This window comes from Ammodytes marinus (genome assembly GCF_949987685.1).
Source record: "Ammodytes marinus genome assembly, chromosome: 15".
Classification (NCBI taxonomy): Eukaryota; Metazoa; Chordata; class Actinopteri; order Uranoscopiformes; family Ammodytidae; genus Ammodytes; species Ammodytes marinus.
The window spans coordinates 24,310,923-24,330,237 of record NC_137219.1 but is presented as its reverse complement, the minus strand read 5'-3'; the positions used below and the strand labels follow the sequence as shown (position 1 = coordinate 24,330,237).

General features: G+C 39.8%; 1 protein-coding gene across 2 annotated transcripts; it reads left to right on the top strand.

Moving 5' to 3' along the window:
* The first annotated feature begins 1,800 nt into the window (after positions 1–1,800).
* wdr35 (WD repeat domain 35) lies at positions 1,801–18,279 on the top strand. 2 transcript variants are annotated; one of them, XM_080041905.1, is made up of 28 exons: positions 1,801–1,884; positions 2,000–2,117; positions 2,869–2,940; positions 3,088–3,180; positions 3,266–3,394; positions 3,583–3,716; positions 4,150–4,315; positions 4,419–4,564; positions 4,797–4,922; positions 5,357–5,542; positions 5,784–5,819; positions 5,925–5,985; positions 7,868–8,012; positions 8,772–8,841; positions 9,077–9,130; positions 9,225–9,334; positions 9,449–9,668; positions 9,762–9,842; positions 10,038–10,174; positions 11,236–11,439; positions 11,612–11,758; positions 12,297–12,429; positions 12,573–12,683; positions 13,446–13,610; positions 14,005–14,145; positions 14,244–14,400; positions 15,398–15,638; positions 18,021–18,279. In XM_080041905.1, exons 1-28 carry the CDS (start codon positions 1,861–1,863, stop codon positions 18,169–18,171), a joined length of 3,558 nt encoding a protein of 1,185 aa, XP_079898031.1. In that variant the 5' UTR covers positions 1,801–1,860; the 3' UTR covers positions 18,172–18,279. The 2 variants fall into 2 exon arrangements, with proteins under 2 accessions (XP_079898031.1, XP_079898032.1); XM_080041906.1 differs by lacking the exon at positions 5,784–5,819.
* Positions 18,280–19,315: the final 1,036 nt, after the last annotated feature.

Here is a 19,315-nt window from a genome sequence, read left to right as displayed (position 1 = left end):
AAGTAATGTAAGTAATAATAATAAGTAAGTGATAGAAGTGCAAAAAAAAATATATATTGATATTGTTAAAGTTTTTTTTCTTTCTCATAATGAATGTTTCTGGTGGAGAAAGTGTTGTTGTGTATTCACTTCTCCGGGAGCATTCCTTCTTCAGTATCTTTGTTTTGGGTAGAATCGAATACAAAGCATCCATCCATAACCATAACACAACAACTAATCCCGTGTACAACAAGAGCATTGTTTGCGTACATTCTGATTGCAGCACTGTTACGCATGCAGAGAAGACCAAAATAAAGTCGGACCCAATTTGCCCGTGGCTGTGTTACATCACAGTGAATTATTATAATCATTTTCTCTGGTACCAGTTTGGTACGGGCATTATCTACTTCATTACACAACATAGATTGGTAATGATTGTTTAGTTGTTACAATTATTTTGGGGATCGGCAGGGAGAGGGAAAACAGTTTAAGGAGTTCAAAGGTGATTGGACCGTCTTAGACCAAAGTTTTACAGTAGCAGTCCTGGCTATCAGAGACAATTTTAAATGTAGCCTATACTTAGTTTTGAAAGTGTGTGATTTTTAATTAAGATACATACATTTTTAGTGCCCAGATAAAACAGTATTTAAAGTGACTGCAATAACTTTCAGTTTGTATTCATTCAAGCGGCCCCTTTGGACAAAGTAGTTATTTTACGACGCCATCAGCTGTGGATAATGGGAAAAACTATATTAAAATAGCGTTATTTCATGATGGTATCGTTTGCTGTATTATATAATTTATCAGAGGAAAAATGAGACTGTTCCAGAAATATTTAAAAGTTCTCAGTAGCTACTCTAATTCTACAGTAGGCCTATTATATTATATATTAGCCTACAAACATGTTTTGTATTTTTTACTTTTTCATAGCCATGTGAAACCAAGTGAAATGTGTATTGTGATATAAAGGTCATTGTGTAAACTTACAGTTTTGTGCTTTTGTGATAAACAACAACTTGTCTGTATATTTTCTAATAGGAGATTATTTGCACGTGGGAAATAAATATTGTGAAATAATTGATCCTCTGTATTGTTTTGTTTTTTACAGACAGTTATCAAGATTTTTTTTAGAATGAACAAAAGTATAATATTAACTTTTAGCATCTGAGAACTAATAATTATGTCTTGAGAATGACCATTAGCCTACTTCCCTTTTGGGGGTATTTTTGTAGGATAGGCCTTTTGGGCCAAAAAGCTATAATTAGTAGGCTAGTTGAATACAAATTGTTTTAAAAGGCTATCCCTTTTAGTGCCAGTTCATAATGCCATTTAATATAGTAAATAACCCTGCAAAGCTAAACAACAGAAGCTTTTTCTCAAAATGCCTCAAATAAAAAAATATATAAATATTTACGTCTCATCAGTGAGAGTGCCTTTCGCCAGAGCGCAAGGAGGAAAAAAACTACAAATACCAGAAAGACCTCATACCCAGCTCTTCCGGTTTACGGTTACTAAGGGAGACCAAGGGAAGCCACAGTCCAGTGGTAGTAGTAGATTCTTCTAATAAACCCCGAAACGTCGAATTTGAACAATATATGTCTTAACTTTATTCGTCTTAGTCATAGCCGGACTCTTAATTATATCGCTATGGTGCTCGGTAGAGCTGTTTTTAGGTAACTAGCAAAGCTAACGGTTTAGGCTAACGTTACACTCACCATACTGAGGCTGTGCGATGTAGCTAGGTTCCAAAAGTTAGCTCACTTAGCTGTGTTGTTATCTTTATTAACATTTGGTTAATTACTCGTTATGTGAACTTGACTAACTACGCTGTTAGCAAGTTATTTTGGTTTGAGAGGGGTCTGTAACGTTATCACCACCACAATGTTCATCTACCTCAGCAAGAAGGTAAGTGCTACACCCTCTCGTACTGTGCCACTTACCGAACCCACTGTCAATACGTCACATAATAAGACACAGACAAAATGTAACGACGTGGCTTTGATAATTCCGTGTTTTCTAGATTGCTATCCCGAACAATATTCACCTGAAATGTGTCTCCTGGAACAAAGACCAAGGCTTTATTGCCTGTGGAGGAGACGACGGTCTCCTCAGGGTGCTCAAGCTTGAATCTCAGACAGGTGAGTTGGCAGTGACAGCCTTCACAGACCTGGTTCACACACTCATTATTTCCAGGCTACTGTATGTCTGGCCACTCCTGGTCTGAGAGCCTAGACGTGTGTGCATTTATATGACAACCAGAATCATCTTAACCAGGAAATATATAACATATGAAACACATGTGACACACAATACAGGGTTGTTTGACTATTGTCTTGATAGCATACTATTACTTAAATTACATTTAAAAGTTACAAGAAAGATCATGTTATTTTAAAAAAAAATCCACTTTTGATCATACACTCATTTGTTGGCTGGGAGTGTTCTGCAACAGTGACCTTGTTCACATGTAATTTTCTACACATGTATTTTATGTATTGCTTTTATTTTGCTGTATGGTACAGTACAGTTGGTCGTTCACCATCAAAGCCTTTATTTAACACCCATGTATTGAGATTTGAGAATTACACTGTTTAAGAAATCTTCTAAAATGTTCACAAGCTTTTTGGCTCTCTTCTGGTGCCTCAGTGTCAAGTCACTGTAAGTAGAAATGGTACCACCTTGTCCACTAAGTCTGTTGGACAGAGCCACTGTTATTATGTTAATGAGAAAAACAGAGACGACGGCCAACAGTAAAGTGAAAGAAACAATGCTGCTATTAATCTACAGACTACTGTTCCAATGCTGTTGGCTGGTAAACGTTCTAATTGCTTGAACATTGTAGAAGTTCTGAACCTGATCTGTTTTATTTTTTAATTCCCTTGTCTACAGATGATGCCAAACTTAAAGGTCTTGCTGCACCCAGTAATCTGTCTATGAACCAGACTCTAGAAGGACACAGTGGTGAGTTATATGAAGTAGTTATTGAATTGTTTTTACTACACAATGTTAGTTACAGGCAGTGTGCACAAAACGAAATTGAGACTTAAAGTGCAAGTATAATACAGTATAGTATAATTATCTGACACTTTATGATTGCTACACTTGCAGGCGCAGTACAAGTGGTCACATGGAACGAACAGTATGAAAAGCTGACAACCAGTGACCAGAATGGACTCATCATCGTGTGGATGCTCTACAAAGGTGACTTCTTCTGGCAAACTATACATTCAAGTTGCCTTGTAATGAATGTGGCTCTTATGGTTGGTTGTCTTTGCCCCTTCCAAAGGCGCATGGTACGAGGAGATGATCAACAACCGCAACAAGTCGGTGGTGAGGAGCATGAGCTGGAACGCTGACGGTCAGAAGATCTGCATCGTTTATGAAGATGGAGCGGTCATTGTTGGATCTGTAGATGGTAAAAACTGAGTTATTGATAAATATGGAATAAATGGCAATACATCACAATGTAGTTCCAATTAGATTAAGTATAAAATCATTACCCAGGTTGCCCTGGCTTTGTTCACATACTGAAGGAATGAGTACAGGATGATAAATGATCTTGTCTTTGTTTTATTTTGTTTTATTTTATTAACATTTTTGTAGGAAACAGGATTTGGGGGAAGGAACTAAAGGGAAATCAGCTTGCTCATGTGGCATGGTCACCAGACAGCAAGATCCTCCTCTTCGGCATGGCCAACGGGGAAGTCCAAATCTACGACAATCAAGGGAACTTCATTGTGAGTGCATATTGAAATGTTGGTTCACTTTATTATGTGCTCCTGTAGCAGTATGCTCCATGACTCAAAGTATGCTAATTTCACAAATATGAATGAAAGTTGAAAGCAGAATCAAGTGTGCAAGGGGAGTGCCAATGCACATGGTATTTTCATAGGTGCAGGCTTTCAGTGCACATAGAAACAGCAAGTTTAGGAAGAATCTATTATGTTACAATGTCAGAGGGCATACTGTGGGGCAACACATGAGATTTAATCTTTTGAATCATCCAAAAAGAATTGTTGACCTACTTGAAAATTCCTCCGTGGCAAATTCTAGTGATAAGGAAAAATACATTTATTTCAAACACATCAGAGCCTATCATATGTTCACTTTTACTGATTACATATGAGCATAATGTGACTTTTGTTATGATCCATGTCATCCATGTTTCAGATGAAAATGACAATCACCTGTCTCACCCACTCGACTGGAGCTGTGAGCATAGCAGGTATCCATTGGTACGCGGGCACGGGTGGTTACATCGAACCAGACTGTCCGTGTCTCGCCATCTGTTTCGACAATGGAAAAGGCCAGATCATGCGCTACGAGAATGACGAAAGTAAGGAGAGGAAATTCCTGCAGCACATTCTCCAGGTTTACACACGTCAATGACATGTTTACCAGTGGTGATGAGCTATGCTATGCCGTCCCTTCTACCTTAGATCCAGTGACTATCGACAGTCAGATGAATGTGGTCAGCATCCAGTGGAATCATTGTGGCAGTGTGCTGGCCGTGGCAGGTTCTCTCAGAGCTTTAAATGTGGAGAAAGAAGTCAATGTGGTGCAGTTCTACACACCATTTGGAGAGGTGAGCTTGAAGAATTTTTTCTACTCCCTTACTAACACAGGGTTTTTATCCATGAAGATTAGATAATGTGTTCCTGTAAGGATAATGTATGAGACCAAACATGTGTATTTAAATTAAGAATTTAATATATTCAATGCCAGCCTCTGTTATGTGCCATCGGACATTGTTAGTTGGTTTAAACATTTATGAAAAATGCTACGTTGCACTCACACTATTTTTGTTGTTTAAACAGCACCTGAGAACTCTGAAGGTTCCCGGGAAGCAGATGACAGGAGTTGGCTGGGAGGGAGGAGGGCTGCGTATTGGCCTGGCTGTCGACTCCTACATCTACTTTGCAAACATAAGACCAGACTACAAGGTAAATTCAAGTTTTTGGTAAATAAACAATTCTAATGACTCTTAGACAGAGGAGACCTACACTTGATCTTGCACAAGAATGGTTAAGTCTTGCCAGTTGCCAGCACACGGCAGAGAGATCAAGTAAAATCTGTGTGACATTATCATTTAATTGGTCTTTATCAATTTGATGTTTGGATTATATTGGAGCATTGCTTACCTTTTCCATTTATTCATGAGTGCCTAAAAATAGTTTTGAATTTTATGGAGCAGCTAACTGTGTTTGCCATGTTTGCAAAATATGTCCCAAAAAATTTGGTTCACATCCTCCTGTCTATTTTCACACACTGAAATCAACCATGTGATTTAAAGCATATCAATTTGGCCCAAATAAAATGAATAAAATGCATGAATCTAGTGTAAAAGGTGTAATAGGTCATTTATGTTTCCTTGCAGTGGGGCTACTGTTGCAGCACAGTGGTGTACGCCTACACAAAGCCAGAGCGCCAAGAGTACTGTGTGGTATTCTGGGACACCAAAAACAACGAGAAGTTTGTGAAGTACGTCAAGAGCTTGATGTCCATCACTACTTCAGGAGACTTCTGCATCCTAGCCAGCAAGGCAGATGACACCACACCTCAGGTACAAACACCTCTGTATTACATGTGCTACCATAGCAACAGAGACAGGTAAACAAAGAAACAGGATTGTAATCATCTATAAAATATTGCAGGTTGACTTTAGACAAGCATAGCTATTGCTTTTGAAAGATCAATTCTAACTGTATATATAATAGAAGATATAGAGTTAGCTGTAATAGTAAGGATCACAAATGTTCCTCTGCTGTCTTGCCTCCCGTTTTTATACTTCCTTGCCACAAAAGGAGGATGCAGAGTTAGAGACGGGGAGTCAAGCAAGGGTAATGCACTATTAAAACCACACGTCAAAATTAGGAATTTCATTTGTTTAAAAGGACCATAAATTGACCCGTAGAATAATGTTGGGCAACTCTTGTGTTTTTCAGTACGTCCTGATTCTGTGCAACTCCATTGGGACTCCGTTGGACTCAAAGTACATTGATATTGGTAAGTTCATACACTAACGGGAGACATATTTATATTATGAAGCCACTTTAATTGCATTTTCTTCTCAAGATAGCCTTTATGGTCACCTATTATGCAAAATGCACCTTTCAATGGTTTTTCAACAATTAAGATCCTATATTATGCTATTTTTTGGGTTCAGATTTTTTCCTTTGTGACTATCAGAAACTGTTTTTATGGTGTAGTCCACAAAAATCCCTTGTAATTTCTCACACTGGCATTGCTTGCCTCGTTGCAACCTGGTGGCAACAGGCACAGCCCCCTAGCTTCACCGCTACACTTCATGGACCTATAAGCTACACTGTGAAGTGAAAAGAGCAGACTGGAGTGATAGTGCGGGCAGATTTGAGCAGGCAGGGGAGGGAGGGGCAGGGACGGGCCTGAGCGTTTAGCATCATTACCATACATGGAAAATCCGTGTTGTTCAGGTAACGCAATCAGGAAATTAGGGACTAGTTTTGAGCGTAGTGGACAGCCATCCCAGACAATAAGCAGGGAATACGTCTTAATGCATGTCTAAATGCATGTACGCCATTAGTTGACACTTTGGTATCATTTAATATGACTATTAAACATTATTACAACGCTTATAGGTCAGAAAGGAGGAAAAAGCATAATAGGTGCACTTTAATTTAGGGCTCCGATAGAACTGACAGTTAGATTTAAGGCCAATCAGAGCAGGCTGCGCTTTTTGAAAGACAGGGCTTAAAGAGACAGGCACTAAAACAGAGCATTTCAGACAGGGGCTGAAAAGAGGAGATTCAGCTATGGCACTGTGAGAAATATAAAGTTTTGTTTGGACGCTACACCATGTAAACAGTTTCTAGTAGAAACCAAAATTGCAGTTTTGAACCTGAAAATGAGTATACTATGTGACCTTTAAAGTGAATATAGTATGCTCCATAATACCATCTACTAAACAAGTCATGTGGCCTGCAAGCTTGCGTACAGAATTACAGAATTCAACTTTGTAATTAACTCCTTGCTGCACTGCAGTGGGTTGATCAAACTCTAAATTCCATAAAGGTGTGTGTGTTCCTACAAACCAATGTGAGAGATTGCACTCTGCATATTGAGAAATACCTGCTGGCATTCTGCCACCTGTTACATCCTTCATGGGCCCACCACAGCCTACTATAGCAAATAGAAAGCTAGCACTGCATGGGCGTCTTTATATCTCACAAATATTCAGCATTCTGTGTCTGTGTGACATCATGGCCAAATGTTTGCTGAGAAGCTCAGACCAAGACACTTCACACGCCTCAGTGGTCTGAATGGCTTGCAGGTATCCCACCTTGGTAAATAATAAAAGGCTTCAAGTATGTGCCTTTTGGAAGTGTCTCCATTCATTATGTCTTATCTGAGAACACACTGTATTATTTTCTTGTACGTGTCTATGCAGAAAATATGCACACAATGTTTGTAGTTCTAAGTTACAGAACATAATTTATAATAATAATAATAATAATAGATAAGAAGTATACAGTATAGCCATGTTTAACAACACAAAGTAGCTGGAAAAGATTAACATGGATTTACAAACATTAGTTTGCCAATTTTTTAATTTGGTGTTGTTTACTGCAAGAGAATAAATCGTATCTTATCTAACTTCTCACCACCCAAATACAATGTGAATACCTTATTCCTTTATATGTTTACAGTATGTAATGAAACTTTATGGTTTGAAATGAACAAAATCAATTGAAAACCTTTCGCTTGGTGACATAGGTAGTAACACAATCCTCTGTATTCAAAATGTGATGTGAGGAAGCTGGTCAATGGGAAATGAATTGGGACACTATGTACACTCTGCATTGATCTGTATCATTGTTAATAAGTCTGTCCCCTTGTATACTTGGTCCAGATCCACTGTTTGTCACCATGACCAAGACCCACGTCATCGCTGCATCCAAAGAGGCGTTCTACCTGTGGCAGTACAGAGTGGCCAAGAAGCTAACTGCCATGGAGATCAACCAGGTGACCAGAACTAAGAAGGAGGGAAGAGAGAGGTGAGTTTAATTCAGGAATCAGTCACACATCTACAGTACAATGGAACTGCCTCTCAACAGGATGTCACAAGAACTGTATTTGAAGCCTCTGTAAACCTGGTCTAAAATAGTAATAATCATTCAATTATATCTTAGTGTGTTGTCTTGATAAGCTTTTATAGAAACATCTGATTGAAAATGAATGTTCCTGTGAATATTGTAAAACTTGGTTAAAAACAGATTTTTTTTTTTTACCGTCATCAAACTTCAATGACCATAATCTTTCATTTAGTTTGATTAATAGGGCTAACTCTTATCAAATGCTTACTATGCAACTATAACTCCCATAATGACATAGGTAGAAGGATTGAATGGATTTGGGTTTACAGGGCCTTTAATAAAGGCAGGTAGAGGATGGGGACAAAATCTAACACCCACATCAGAACTTACAGCACACATCAAACCCCATCATGGAAAGTTACAGGAAGGCAAGATAATCGTGAGGCTAGCTTCTGTGAGTCAGCGGATGAAGCCTTGGGGTTGACTGGCTCACTGTTTGAGTGCAGGGTGTTGGGCGCTGCCAGTGCCTTGTAAAGGAGTCATTCATCTTGAACCAAATGCCATTAACGGTTCCAGGCAGGCTGGGCATGACCCAATGTTCTGCCAGGGCCATGCTAGCACCTGGACCACAGTTCACCTCAGTGAAAAGGGCAAACTATTTATCTGTCTGGCTGTCTCCTCTGGATCTCTCTCATTTGTTCTCCCTTCCTGCCTGTCTAGGGTTTATCACATAGACAGCAATCCATCTGCAGCCAGTGACAGCAGTCCAGATTTTGCAAAGGCCTTCACAGTAAGAGACATTTTTCACCTCTCAAGTTGTTTGGTAACATCCAGGTTGTAGCACAAGATCAAACTTTATTGTACAAATATTTCTTATATTTTTATTTAATTCTTCTATCTACTGTATGTGAAGGCCTATTCAGGACAATTGTTCACATGCAAACAAACACTCAATGTCAATAAAAGATAGTTTTACTATATTTAATTAATATAAATTGTTATGGTTTGTTTCTGTGTTTTTTCAGGCAACTCGAGATCCCATTTGTTGTATTACAGCAACAGATAAGACCCTGATAGTGGTATGTTCATCTGTCTTTGAATTATACAATTTTGAATCGAAAAGTGAAATAAAGTAAAGTATGAGATTGAGTGTGTGTGTGTGTTTGCTTACAGGGCCGTGAGTCTGGCACCATCCATAAATACAGCCTCCCAAATGTCGTTCTCATCCAGAAATACACTTTGAACCACAGAGCCTACTATCTGTCAGTGAACTGCAACTCCAGGCAAGCATTAATACGCCCATTAAACCTGTTGCTGTACAGATATCTCAAGCAAATTTGAGTTGAAGTTCACCTGTGCAGTGCTGTCACATAAAATCTAATGATTCTTTTCCTCAGTCGTCTGGCCATAATCGACATCTCCGGCGTGCTGACGTTGTTGGATCTGGAAGTTCGCTCGGCCACCGACGACAGTGCAGGAGACCAGGCGACTGCAGGAGATCCTTCCAAGTTTGAACGTAAGGATGTTTGGGACATGAAGTGGGCCAATGACAATCCAGACCTGTTTGCCATGATGGAGAAGACCAGGATGTATGTCTTCAGGAACCTAGACCCAGAAGTGAGTGCTCCGGAGTTTGTGTGACGGTGTCTTATTATTCTGAACAAACCTTTTGCACCTGTTGCATTAATGTATTAAATCTTTAAAACGCAGGAACCAATCCAGACATCTGGATACATTTGCAACTTTGAGGACCTGGAAATCAAATCCGTCCTGCTTGATGAAATCATGAAGGTGAACCTTTGGTCAAGATTTTACTGTTGTCTTGAAGTTACCGATGTGTTGACTAACGATCTTGTAGTAATAACTGGTCGATAATGTAACAATAAGCTGTAACAAAAGTGTAACAAAAAGCTGAGCCCAAAACGTAGTAACTTTTGTTGTTGTTTCTTGAAAGTTGCTCAGATGTGCACATGTCTTTCTCAACAGGACCCGGAGAGGCCAAACAAAGACAACCTCATCAACTTTGAAATCCGTTCCCTGAGGGACAGCCGTGCATTGATTGAGAAAGTGGGGATTGAAGATGCCTCGCAGTTCATTGAAGACAATCCACACCCGAGACTCTGGTAAAGGCAATATTAGCATGTCAACTTTTTATGCAACCTCACACATGGCTTTGATTTTCAAAGTCCCTATTCTAATCATGCAAGCACAATGAACAAAGCAGAATTTTTAATTTTTTTTTATTTATCTTTTTATTCCTGTGCACCAAAATCCACACAGACGGGCAAAATCTTTGTCTCGGTCAGGAAAATAAACTCCCAGAGTGCTGGTTATTGCACAACCTTTATAATAAGGCAGTTTATCTGATTCATATTTTGAAGTACAATATTTGAAGAACACAATCCATTTTGGAGTTTGTTGACACTGTGATCTATTGTGTACAATACTTCAGTCCAATTCCTTTTTCTGTTTCTGGTTGAAACAAAAACATCACTTCTTACAGCCAAATGTAAAGCTTTTATTACTAATGAATCACTGTATTTATTGTATTTTGATGTGATGATATAAAGCAGCAAAATCAATTCTCAACATTCTTAAGTTGTATATGTCGAACATAAGGCACAAGGTTCTTGTAAGGTTAGCACCAATTAACAGCTTCTGGGACTAAACTCTTTCATGATAGCATTAACCTAATGCTGGTGTGGGAGGATTATAGCAGTCCAAAAGAGAAATCTTATGAAGCGGTTGTGTGATTCGCTGTAGCTTCTGTGTGTTCTCTGGCTGGTGTGTTATTTCTTGCAGCATGCCTCAAAATCTGGCAACATCAAAAGATGGCCCTTCCTTTTCCAGAAGCCATTTGTCATTTGGAGGATAGTCTTTGCACTCATCTCAAAGAATTATAGAATAATCATTGACTTTGACACAGATGGGTTGATTACAGACAATTATCTGGTTAATAAAAAAGCACCTACATAATATTGGTCAAAGGTAACAGGCTTGGTCATGGATAGGTGAGTGACTGCACACATCTTAATTGATCCATACCAGTTATTTTTAATCACCGTACACGTTCTTCTAAATGAGTTAAAGTGAGTATAAGGACTAATGCAAACACATCATTGGAATGTGGCAGTACAGGGGATATTAACAACCTGCCCCTCCCTCTCCATTATGACCCTATCAGGCGTCTGCTGGCTGAAGCGGCGCTCCAGAAGCTGGACCTGAAGACGGCAGAGCAGGCCTTCGTCCGCTGCAAAGACTACCAGGGCATCGAGTTGGTCAAGCGCCTGGGCAACCTGCAGAGTGAGCCCATGAAGCAGGCCGAGGTGGCAGCCTACTTTGGCAGCTTTGAGGAGGCCGAGCGCATGTACCTGGATATGGATCGCAGGTACATTTAGCCATATATATACTGTATGTTCTTGGGGCATATTTGAGGGTGTCATAAGAAAACTTCCACAAATGTATTAATTTATTGTTTCCATTTGTCACATTAAATGTAAGTGTTGCCTTACGCCACTGATTTTTAGCATGGTAGCCAATGGTTGATTTATCTGTTGTAGGGACCTGGCCATCAGCCTGAGGATAAAGCTGGGAGACTGGTTCAGGGTGCTGCAGCTGCTCAAAACTGGCTCTGGAGACTGTGACGACGCTCTGCTGGAACAGGCCTACAATGCAATTGGAGACTACTTTGCTGACAGACAGAAGTGGTATTGAAACATTCTTTCCCCTTTATTGGAGTGGCGTAGATCTTTAAAAATATTCCGATAATGCAAATACAAACGCTCACATTTTCATTTTCATCATTATTGCCAGAATGTTGTATAGTATAGCCCAAGCATAAAAGGTAACATATTATGCTCATTTTCAGGATCAATATAGTAATTTGGGTTTCTACTAGACAGTTTTCATTGTTCAGGGTCTCGAAAAAAACCCTTTGTATGTCTCACAGTGTCATTGCTAAATCTCTTCTTTCAAGCCTCTGTCTGAAACGCTTGCTTATTACAGGTGGAGGTAGTGCTATGTAATGTTTGTAATGAGGGGGCGTGGCTTCCTTTCTTATGACATCATAAGGGGAGATTAATCCAACCTTGGCTTTTTAACACAGGTGTTCAGAAAGGTGGAGTTGGAGAAAAAGAGATAGGGTTGTTTTTTTCTCATGTTTAAAAAAACATGAAAAAGTGGATGCATAATAGGAAAACACCGTCTCATAATAAGTTTTTAAATATAAATCCTCTGTGTTTGAAGGGTGAATGCAGTGCAGTACTACCTTCAGGGCCGTAACCAGGAGAGGCTGGCAGAATGCTACTACATGTTAGAGGACTACGACGGCCTTGAAAGGCTGACCGCCCTGCTGCCAGAGAATCACAAACTATTACCGGTGAGCCAAATGTTCAGTTTTGACCAAAAGTAACTCTGATATGCTCTGTGTGTACGTTTCAGAAATTTTAAATGTGTACGTTTTTAAATAAAGCCAACTGTACAATAACTCCTCTATTGCCATTCTCTATGTGTATGTTGTAGGAGATTGGACAGATGTTTTCCAACGTGGGCATGTGTGAGCAGGCCGTGAGCGCCTACCTGAGGTGCAACCAGCCCAAAGCTGCCGTCGACACCTGTGTCCATCTGAACCAGGTGAGAGACAGACAGAAAACTTGGTGGCGCCATTATCTCTTGAGTGACACTCTGAAGACGTACGGCATACCCTCAGCCATCTTCAAAAGTCAACACACACACACACACACACACACACACACCCACACACACACACACACACACACACACACACACACACACTATAACGGCTTTAGACCACAGAGCAGTCACCATGGCACCTGATGTCCTCCCACTCCCATCCTCCTCCTGAGTGATATTTAGCCCTAGAGTGTGAATGCTGCTCTCAAACTACGCTCTTCCAATGTCAATTCTAACATTTGGCGCAAGGCGAAAATGGTTGTCCTCGTCTTCTCTGTTCAGGTTTGGCTTCAGAAAGAGAAATACCTTTCTGTACAAAAGTAATGTAAGCTCAAGCTGTTACTGTGTAAAAAATGCCGGATGTAGTTTAAAAGGACAATAAATGTGTGCGGTAATCAAGCCTCTTTTGATCAAATAGAATAAGACGTTAGCAGTCTCAACTACCTCCAATCACACAGTTAGTCCTGCTGCACAAATGTTATGTTTATAACAAAACAGGATGTCAGTTATTTGCTTCCTCTTAAGGGATATTAGTTACATATACATTTTCAGTGAAATATTATTAAAAGTACGGTAAATGTTGCAGTTAATTTTAATTATAATTTCAGAATATTTTGATAAGTAGCCTACTGTATTTAAAAGGCTACAGGAGTAATGGTGTTGTCATTCTGCTTTTGATTGAATATTGTCATTTTGTCACAGTGGAACAAAGCGGTGGAACTGGCCCGGACCCACAACATGAAGGAGATCAAATCTCTGCTTTCCAAATATGCTTCTCATCTTCTTGACAAGAATAAAACCTTAGAGGCGGTGGAATTGTATCGGAAAGCCCACCATTTTCTGGACGCAGCCAAACTTATGTTCAAGGTAGGTGACTTAATGTTTTCATGTTCATTGCTTTTGAGTTTCTTAATGAAAAAACTAACACAATTTAAAAAAAAACATGATGTGTCATGTGGCTTCTGCATTCACATTGTCTGTCTCAAAATTATAAAACTAATTTGAGCTGAGCTGAAATTAACGAGTGTATTTCCAGCCTCCATTGGCTCTCTTTAACAGCAACATTTTAATAAATAAATTGAATCAATATGAATCATACCATTATTCCTGTTTCTGTGTTATGAAACAAATCTTTAAAAATTTACTATTAATTTGAGAAAAGTTTTTCAGATTTTTAGCAAAAATATATATTGTATGTAGAGGATTCATTTCTGGAATGACATTTTGTTGGCACGTACGTTGTAACTTGTGGCTGTTCCAGATAGCTGATGTGGAGGCAGAGAAAAGGACCCGACCACTGCGTGTGAAGAAGCTCTATGTGCTGGCAGCCCATCTGGTTGAAAACTACCACGAGCAGGTGAAGATGTCCCAGCAGAGCAAAGCCAAGGGGAAGAAGTCCGAGGTAATATTTTACACTTTGCTTTATATATACACTATACTATATGTTACTGGTACACAGTAGACAGTATGCTGTGTGTAACCTTCATTTTCTGTAATCAGGCAACATTTGCTCTTGCCGGGCTGCTTGAGGAAGATGCAACCTCGTCAGACAATCGTTTTGTGGACAATGCTTGGCGTGGAGCGGAGGCCTATCACTTCTTCCTGCTCGCTCAGAGGCAACTCTATGAAGGCTACATGGAAAACGCCATGCGCACAGGTACCAAACATAGACTCAATATAAAGGTACCCAATTACATTAGACACATTAACAACATGTATTGGTTAATATACAGTATTTCCACAGCTACTCATAGACAGGAGTTCAGTCCATGAGATATTATTTAATCTATATAATTAATTCCATTGTTTATACTTTTCTTGATTTTCACATTTATTAAGAAAACAAATTCATAAATGTAAGTATTGCCCAGGTTGTCTTTCCACACATTGTGAAGTAGATGTTATTTTCAAATTATAATAGATACCATATTATTTTTGTAAACAAGAAGGCAAGTGTTCAGTCATGAGTTCGATATCTTCCTAGCTATGCAAACTATTTAAAATAAAGAGAGCACCTTGACAAATCTTGTAATAAGTAAATATTGATTTTACTCCCTGCTCTAAGTGACTCAGTTAAAGCCTCATTACACCGGATCCTTTTAATTATCCAATCAATGCTTTCTCCTAAATGTTTGGTCATCGGATCAAAGTCCCCTGACTGTCCCACAAACCTAAATCTAAATGGACTGAGCTTTTGCGGCTTACCATATAATTTCAAAATGGCTTACTTTGTCTTTTTACTATATTACATACTGCTGCTGCCCTCAAAAAGAATGCAGTTTGAATGCAGTATGAATACCATTAGGATAGTATTTTGTCATTGTGCTTATTTATCTGCCTCACCACTGGTTGTCATCTCTCTGCAGTTCAGTCAATGTGACGTCACTTCTGCTGTGCAATGATTGTTGGTCAAAACAGCCAACAAAAACTTGCTAGCTTGAACACTGTAAATGCCTAATGCAACCAGATATAGAAGAACATCTGGGTATTTTTTGGTGTACTGCAATTTGGTTGCATGTTTTGGGACATCCTTAATCTTTTTCTGGTGTGCTAAATAGCATGGAAGTATGGGTATTGGAGCGCAGGGAGGAAATGAGTTTCCTATGATACCAAACGGAGTAGAAGTACTCACTGTCTCTCTCCAATCTTTACAGCCCTTCACCTGCGTGAGTATGAGGACATCATCCCACCGGTGGAGATCTACTCTCTGCTGGCCGTGTGCTCCACAGCCAACCGGGCCTTTGGGACCTGCTCCCAGGCCTTCATCAAGCTGGAGTCTCTGGACAGTCTGGAGCCTGAACACAGGCAGCTCTATGAGGACCTGTCCCTGGAGATCTTTACCAAGCATTCCCCTAAGGACGGCCGCACAATGGAGCTGGACCCATCGGCAGAGGGGTGAGGCTCAAACACTGATAGGACAGAACGTTGTTTAATGGTGGAGTCAGTGATTCTGGAGAACACTTATCAAATGACTTTTTGACAAACTCAGTGAATATCTCCTTACGCTTTGCTACCTGTCCATACTGTGTGTGAGCTGGAATTTGTTTTACAGAGCCTAGGCTGTGTATTAAAACCAGGTTTTTTCAACGCACACACAGTTTGTCTACAGCAGGGGTGGCCAACCAGTCAGAGACAAAGAGCCACATTTTTTACTGTGTTACTGCAAAGAGCCACATCGTACACACGGGTACACACAGTGGCGATTCCAGGAAATTTTGACTGGGGGTGGCCAAGGTGGGCCACAGAGTTAGTGTGGGGTGGCCATCGCACCCCTGAATGAATAGCATGTCATGTGATATGCTGTACAACCAATTCAAAGATGATTTATAATCCCAAATGCCCAAATCATGTTAGTATCCATTGTAATGTTTGTCAGAAAACTAAACCCCTGAAGGGGGGTCTGGGGGCATCCCCCCCCAGAAGATTTTTTTGTGTTTTTAACATGTAATCTAAGCATTCTGGTGCATTCTCGCGAAGATAATAAAGGAAAAAGTCAATATTTATTTCAGCTCAGATGAATAGTAAAATTAGCAAGACAACATAACTTGCTAGCAGCCAGATGCCTAACAACTGGACAGAGGGACGGATGACCACTAGCTTTTGACCAAATATCTTGCTAAAAAAATAAACCTTTATTTATGAAAGTCTGCCCTTGCTAAGAACATGTTACACTCGCTAACTACAAACTTACATTTTTTTATTCAGATTTCAAAAATCTGCTGGGACACGTGCCTATACACATGCATGGGTGGCACGCATGTCACAAGCACACTTATGCTGTTTTCAAGACATTTGCTGACCAGAGACCAGTTCTAGTGGCCACAGTCCTACCATTAATTTAGTAATTGAAAATTGCAAACTGATCTCATATCAGTGGATTGGAGCGTTTGTGTGATGAACTTGGCAACTACCTATCAAAAAAAGTTAAGAAAAAAAAATACATATCATCTCTGAACTAGGATACATATCAGGAAAAAAATTTAATAAAAAAAATAAAATTAAAATAAAAAATAACATTTGAACTGGGGGGGGGGGGCACTGGGGTGGTCAGTAAGATTTTAGGGGGGGGGCGTTTTTATTTTCGCGGGGAGCTTGCACATGCATGCACAAGCATTATTTATTAAAAAATAAAAAAAAATAAAAAAACAGGGGGCCCTACACTAGGACTTGAAACGGGCCCCCAGATCGTTAAGGCCGCCCCTGTGATAATGACAGGACTGGACTAAAGACGACAGGGCAGTCATTTTCAACAATGAACATTGTGTGCACTGCCTCACACACACACTCTCAGTTCAACCAAGTCCACAAACAAAAATATAACAATTTAAAATAGCGTTTTTCTCTTACTATGTATGTTGCTTTGTGGGACTTACTTTTAGCATGGAGAGAGCTGAAGTGGCGCTGAAGATTTGAAGCCTTGAAATGCGCAAATGACACCTGGCATATAAGGCAGAATGGCTTGGCATACCGTTCAACAAAAAATATGAACTCTCCCACTCTGTTTTGGAGCGAACTTGACACAAATAGTTTACTCACGGAAAACCTCCCTCCAAGCTGAGCGGGCAGTTTTATGTTGCGTCCGCACCAAACGTTTGCGAACGTTATGTTGCGTCCTCAATTAAACATTTGCGAACAGGCATACACATTAATAAAATAAAAAATTAAATAATAGACAACATGTAAAACGAACGTAAGAGCCGCATGAAACGTTTGCGAACATGCACACACATAGGCCCACACAAAAAAAAAAGTATAAAAAAAAAAAAAAAAAAAAAAATTATAATCACATAATTTGATATGAACTGAAGAGCCGCACGAAGCTGGGCAAAGAGCCGCATGCGGCTCGCGAGCCGCGGGTTGGCCACCCCTGGTCTACAGTATGGACAGGTAGCATGATTTTTGAAAAAAAGTGTTTACAACAAGCATTTTTTCAGAATCACTGATTCAACCTTTTAGTGTAAAGCTGCAAAATCACATAATTATTTTGTTTTAAAAGGGTTGGTATACAAGAAATGTTTGCAATGTCATTCTACAATATTTTTTATTTGCATTTTTCCCATGTGGACTCAACTGAATACTGTACATGGCCTGTGAAATACGGTCTGTAAAGGATTCTTGTTCGAGCTGTAGAGACATGTGGTTCATGCTTTCATCACTTAAATGCAACAAACTAAAAGCTCTTTGTCTTCTTTTAACCATATAATGGAAGGTTGTTTACGTCCCTACTATAACATAATGTTCCCTAACTTCAACTAATTCTATTTTTACCCTTTCTAGGCCTGAAGGGAAGTTACCCACATGCATCGTAACAGGCCTTCCCATCCAGGAGTACCAGTTCTGGATGTGCAGTGTGTGTAAACACTGCGCTCTGGAGCAGGAGATCAGCAAATACAACTGCTGCCCGCTGTGTCACACTCCACTAGCATGAAGCTCATCTACTTGTATTATTATTATTCAATATAGGTCTTTAATAATTGAGTTAAATGTGTTTATTTTACCGTAATGATGTAATACGTCTTTGTTAACTATTTTTATATGGAGGTCAACAGTGAATAAACAATAATGTTAAAACAACTGCTTTAAATGTTGGATTTCATTTTGCTTACCCTTTTTACCCACTTTTAACACTGTACGTGATGTGTAAGCAGTAATGAATAAATAATGATAATGAATAATAATAATAATGGATTGGAATTATATAGCGCTTTTCAAGGTACTCTAAGTGCTTTACAGGGGTCCAAAACACACAGAAAAAGTGTGTCTGTTTGTTGAAACAGTAGTCTGGATGAGTAGCTCATGAGAATAGAAGCTTGCTTGGGAGACCAGAGGGGTATACTACGAAACAAACTCAACAGAGCTCGGCTCTCTTTTTTTGATCTGGTTCAACATGACACATACTCTCGCTCAGAACTAACCGGTATCACAAAGGAAGTTATCAACCTCTTATGTTGAACGAGGGTTTCGGCTTCAGGCTCTGTGCACGTCCCCATGAAAGGGGGCGTTTGACCCGTCATTTGACTCTGCTTCCGCACAGACACACCTCGTGGTGACTGCTTCAAATCCCACTAGATCTCTCCTGAGAATTTTTAAGTTCAACACCCCAAAGAAAAAGTGTAAAGCGCCTGGAGAACAGGTCACGATGTGTCAAAACATGTGGCCTGGTGGGTTGATCAGTGACACTTTGAAATGGGAGGTTTGCATCCCAAAGGTTGTGCTGCAATATCCTAAGCACAGAGATGAAATCACACGGAGAAAGAGTTCTAGAGTCGACTGAGAACTAGCTCTGTCTGATGGCGGGAGCCCTAGAGACCCAGAGGTTGTGTGTTCAAATCCCATTCTTTTTTTCCAAGATATTTTTTGGGCATTTTTATGCTTTATTGATAGTGCAGAGAGAGTTGAAATGGGGCAGAGAGGGGAGTGACATGCAGAGAACGACCGCGGGCTGGAATCGAACCTGGATCCGCTGCTGGCCGAGGCCCATCGGGGGGACGCCCTACCAACTGAGCTAAGGGCGCCCCCTCAAATCCCATTCTTGATAAAGACAAATGTATTAAAAAATTAATAAATACATT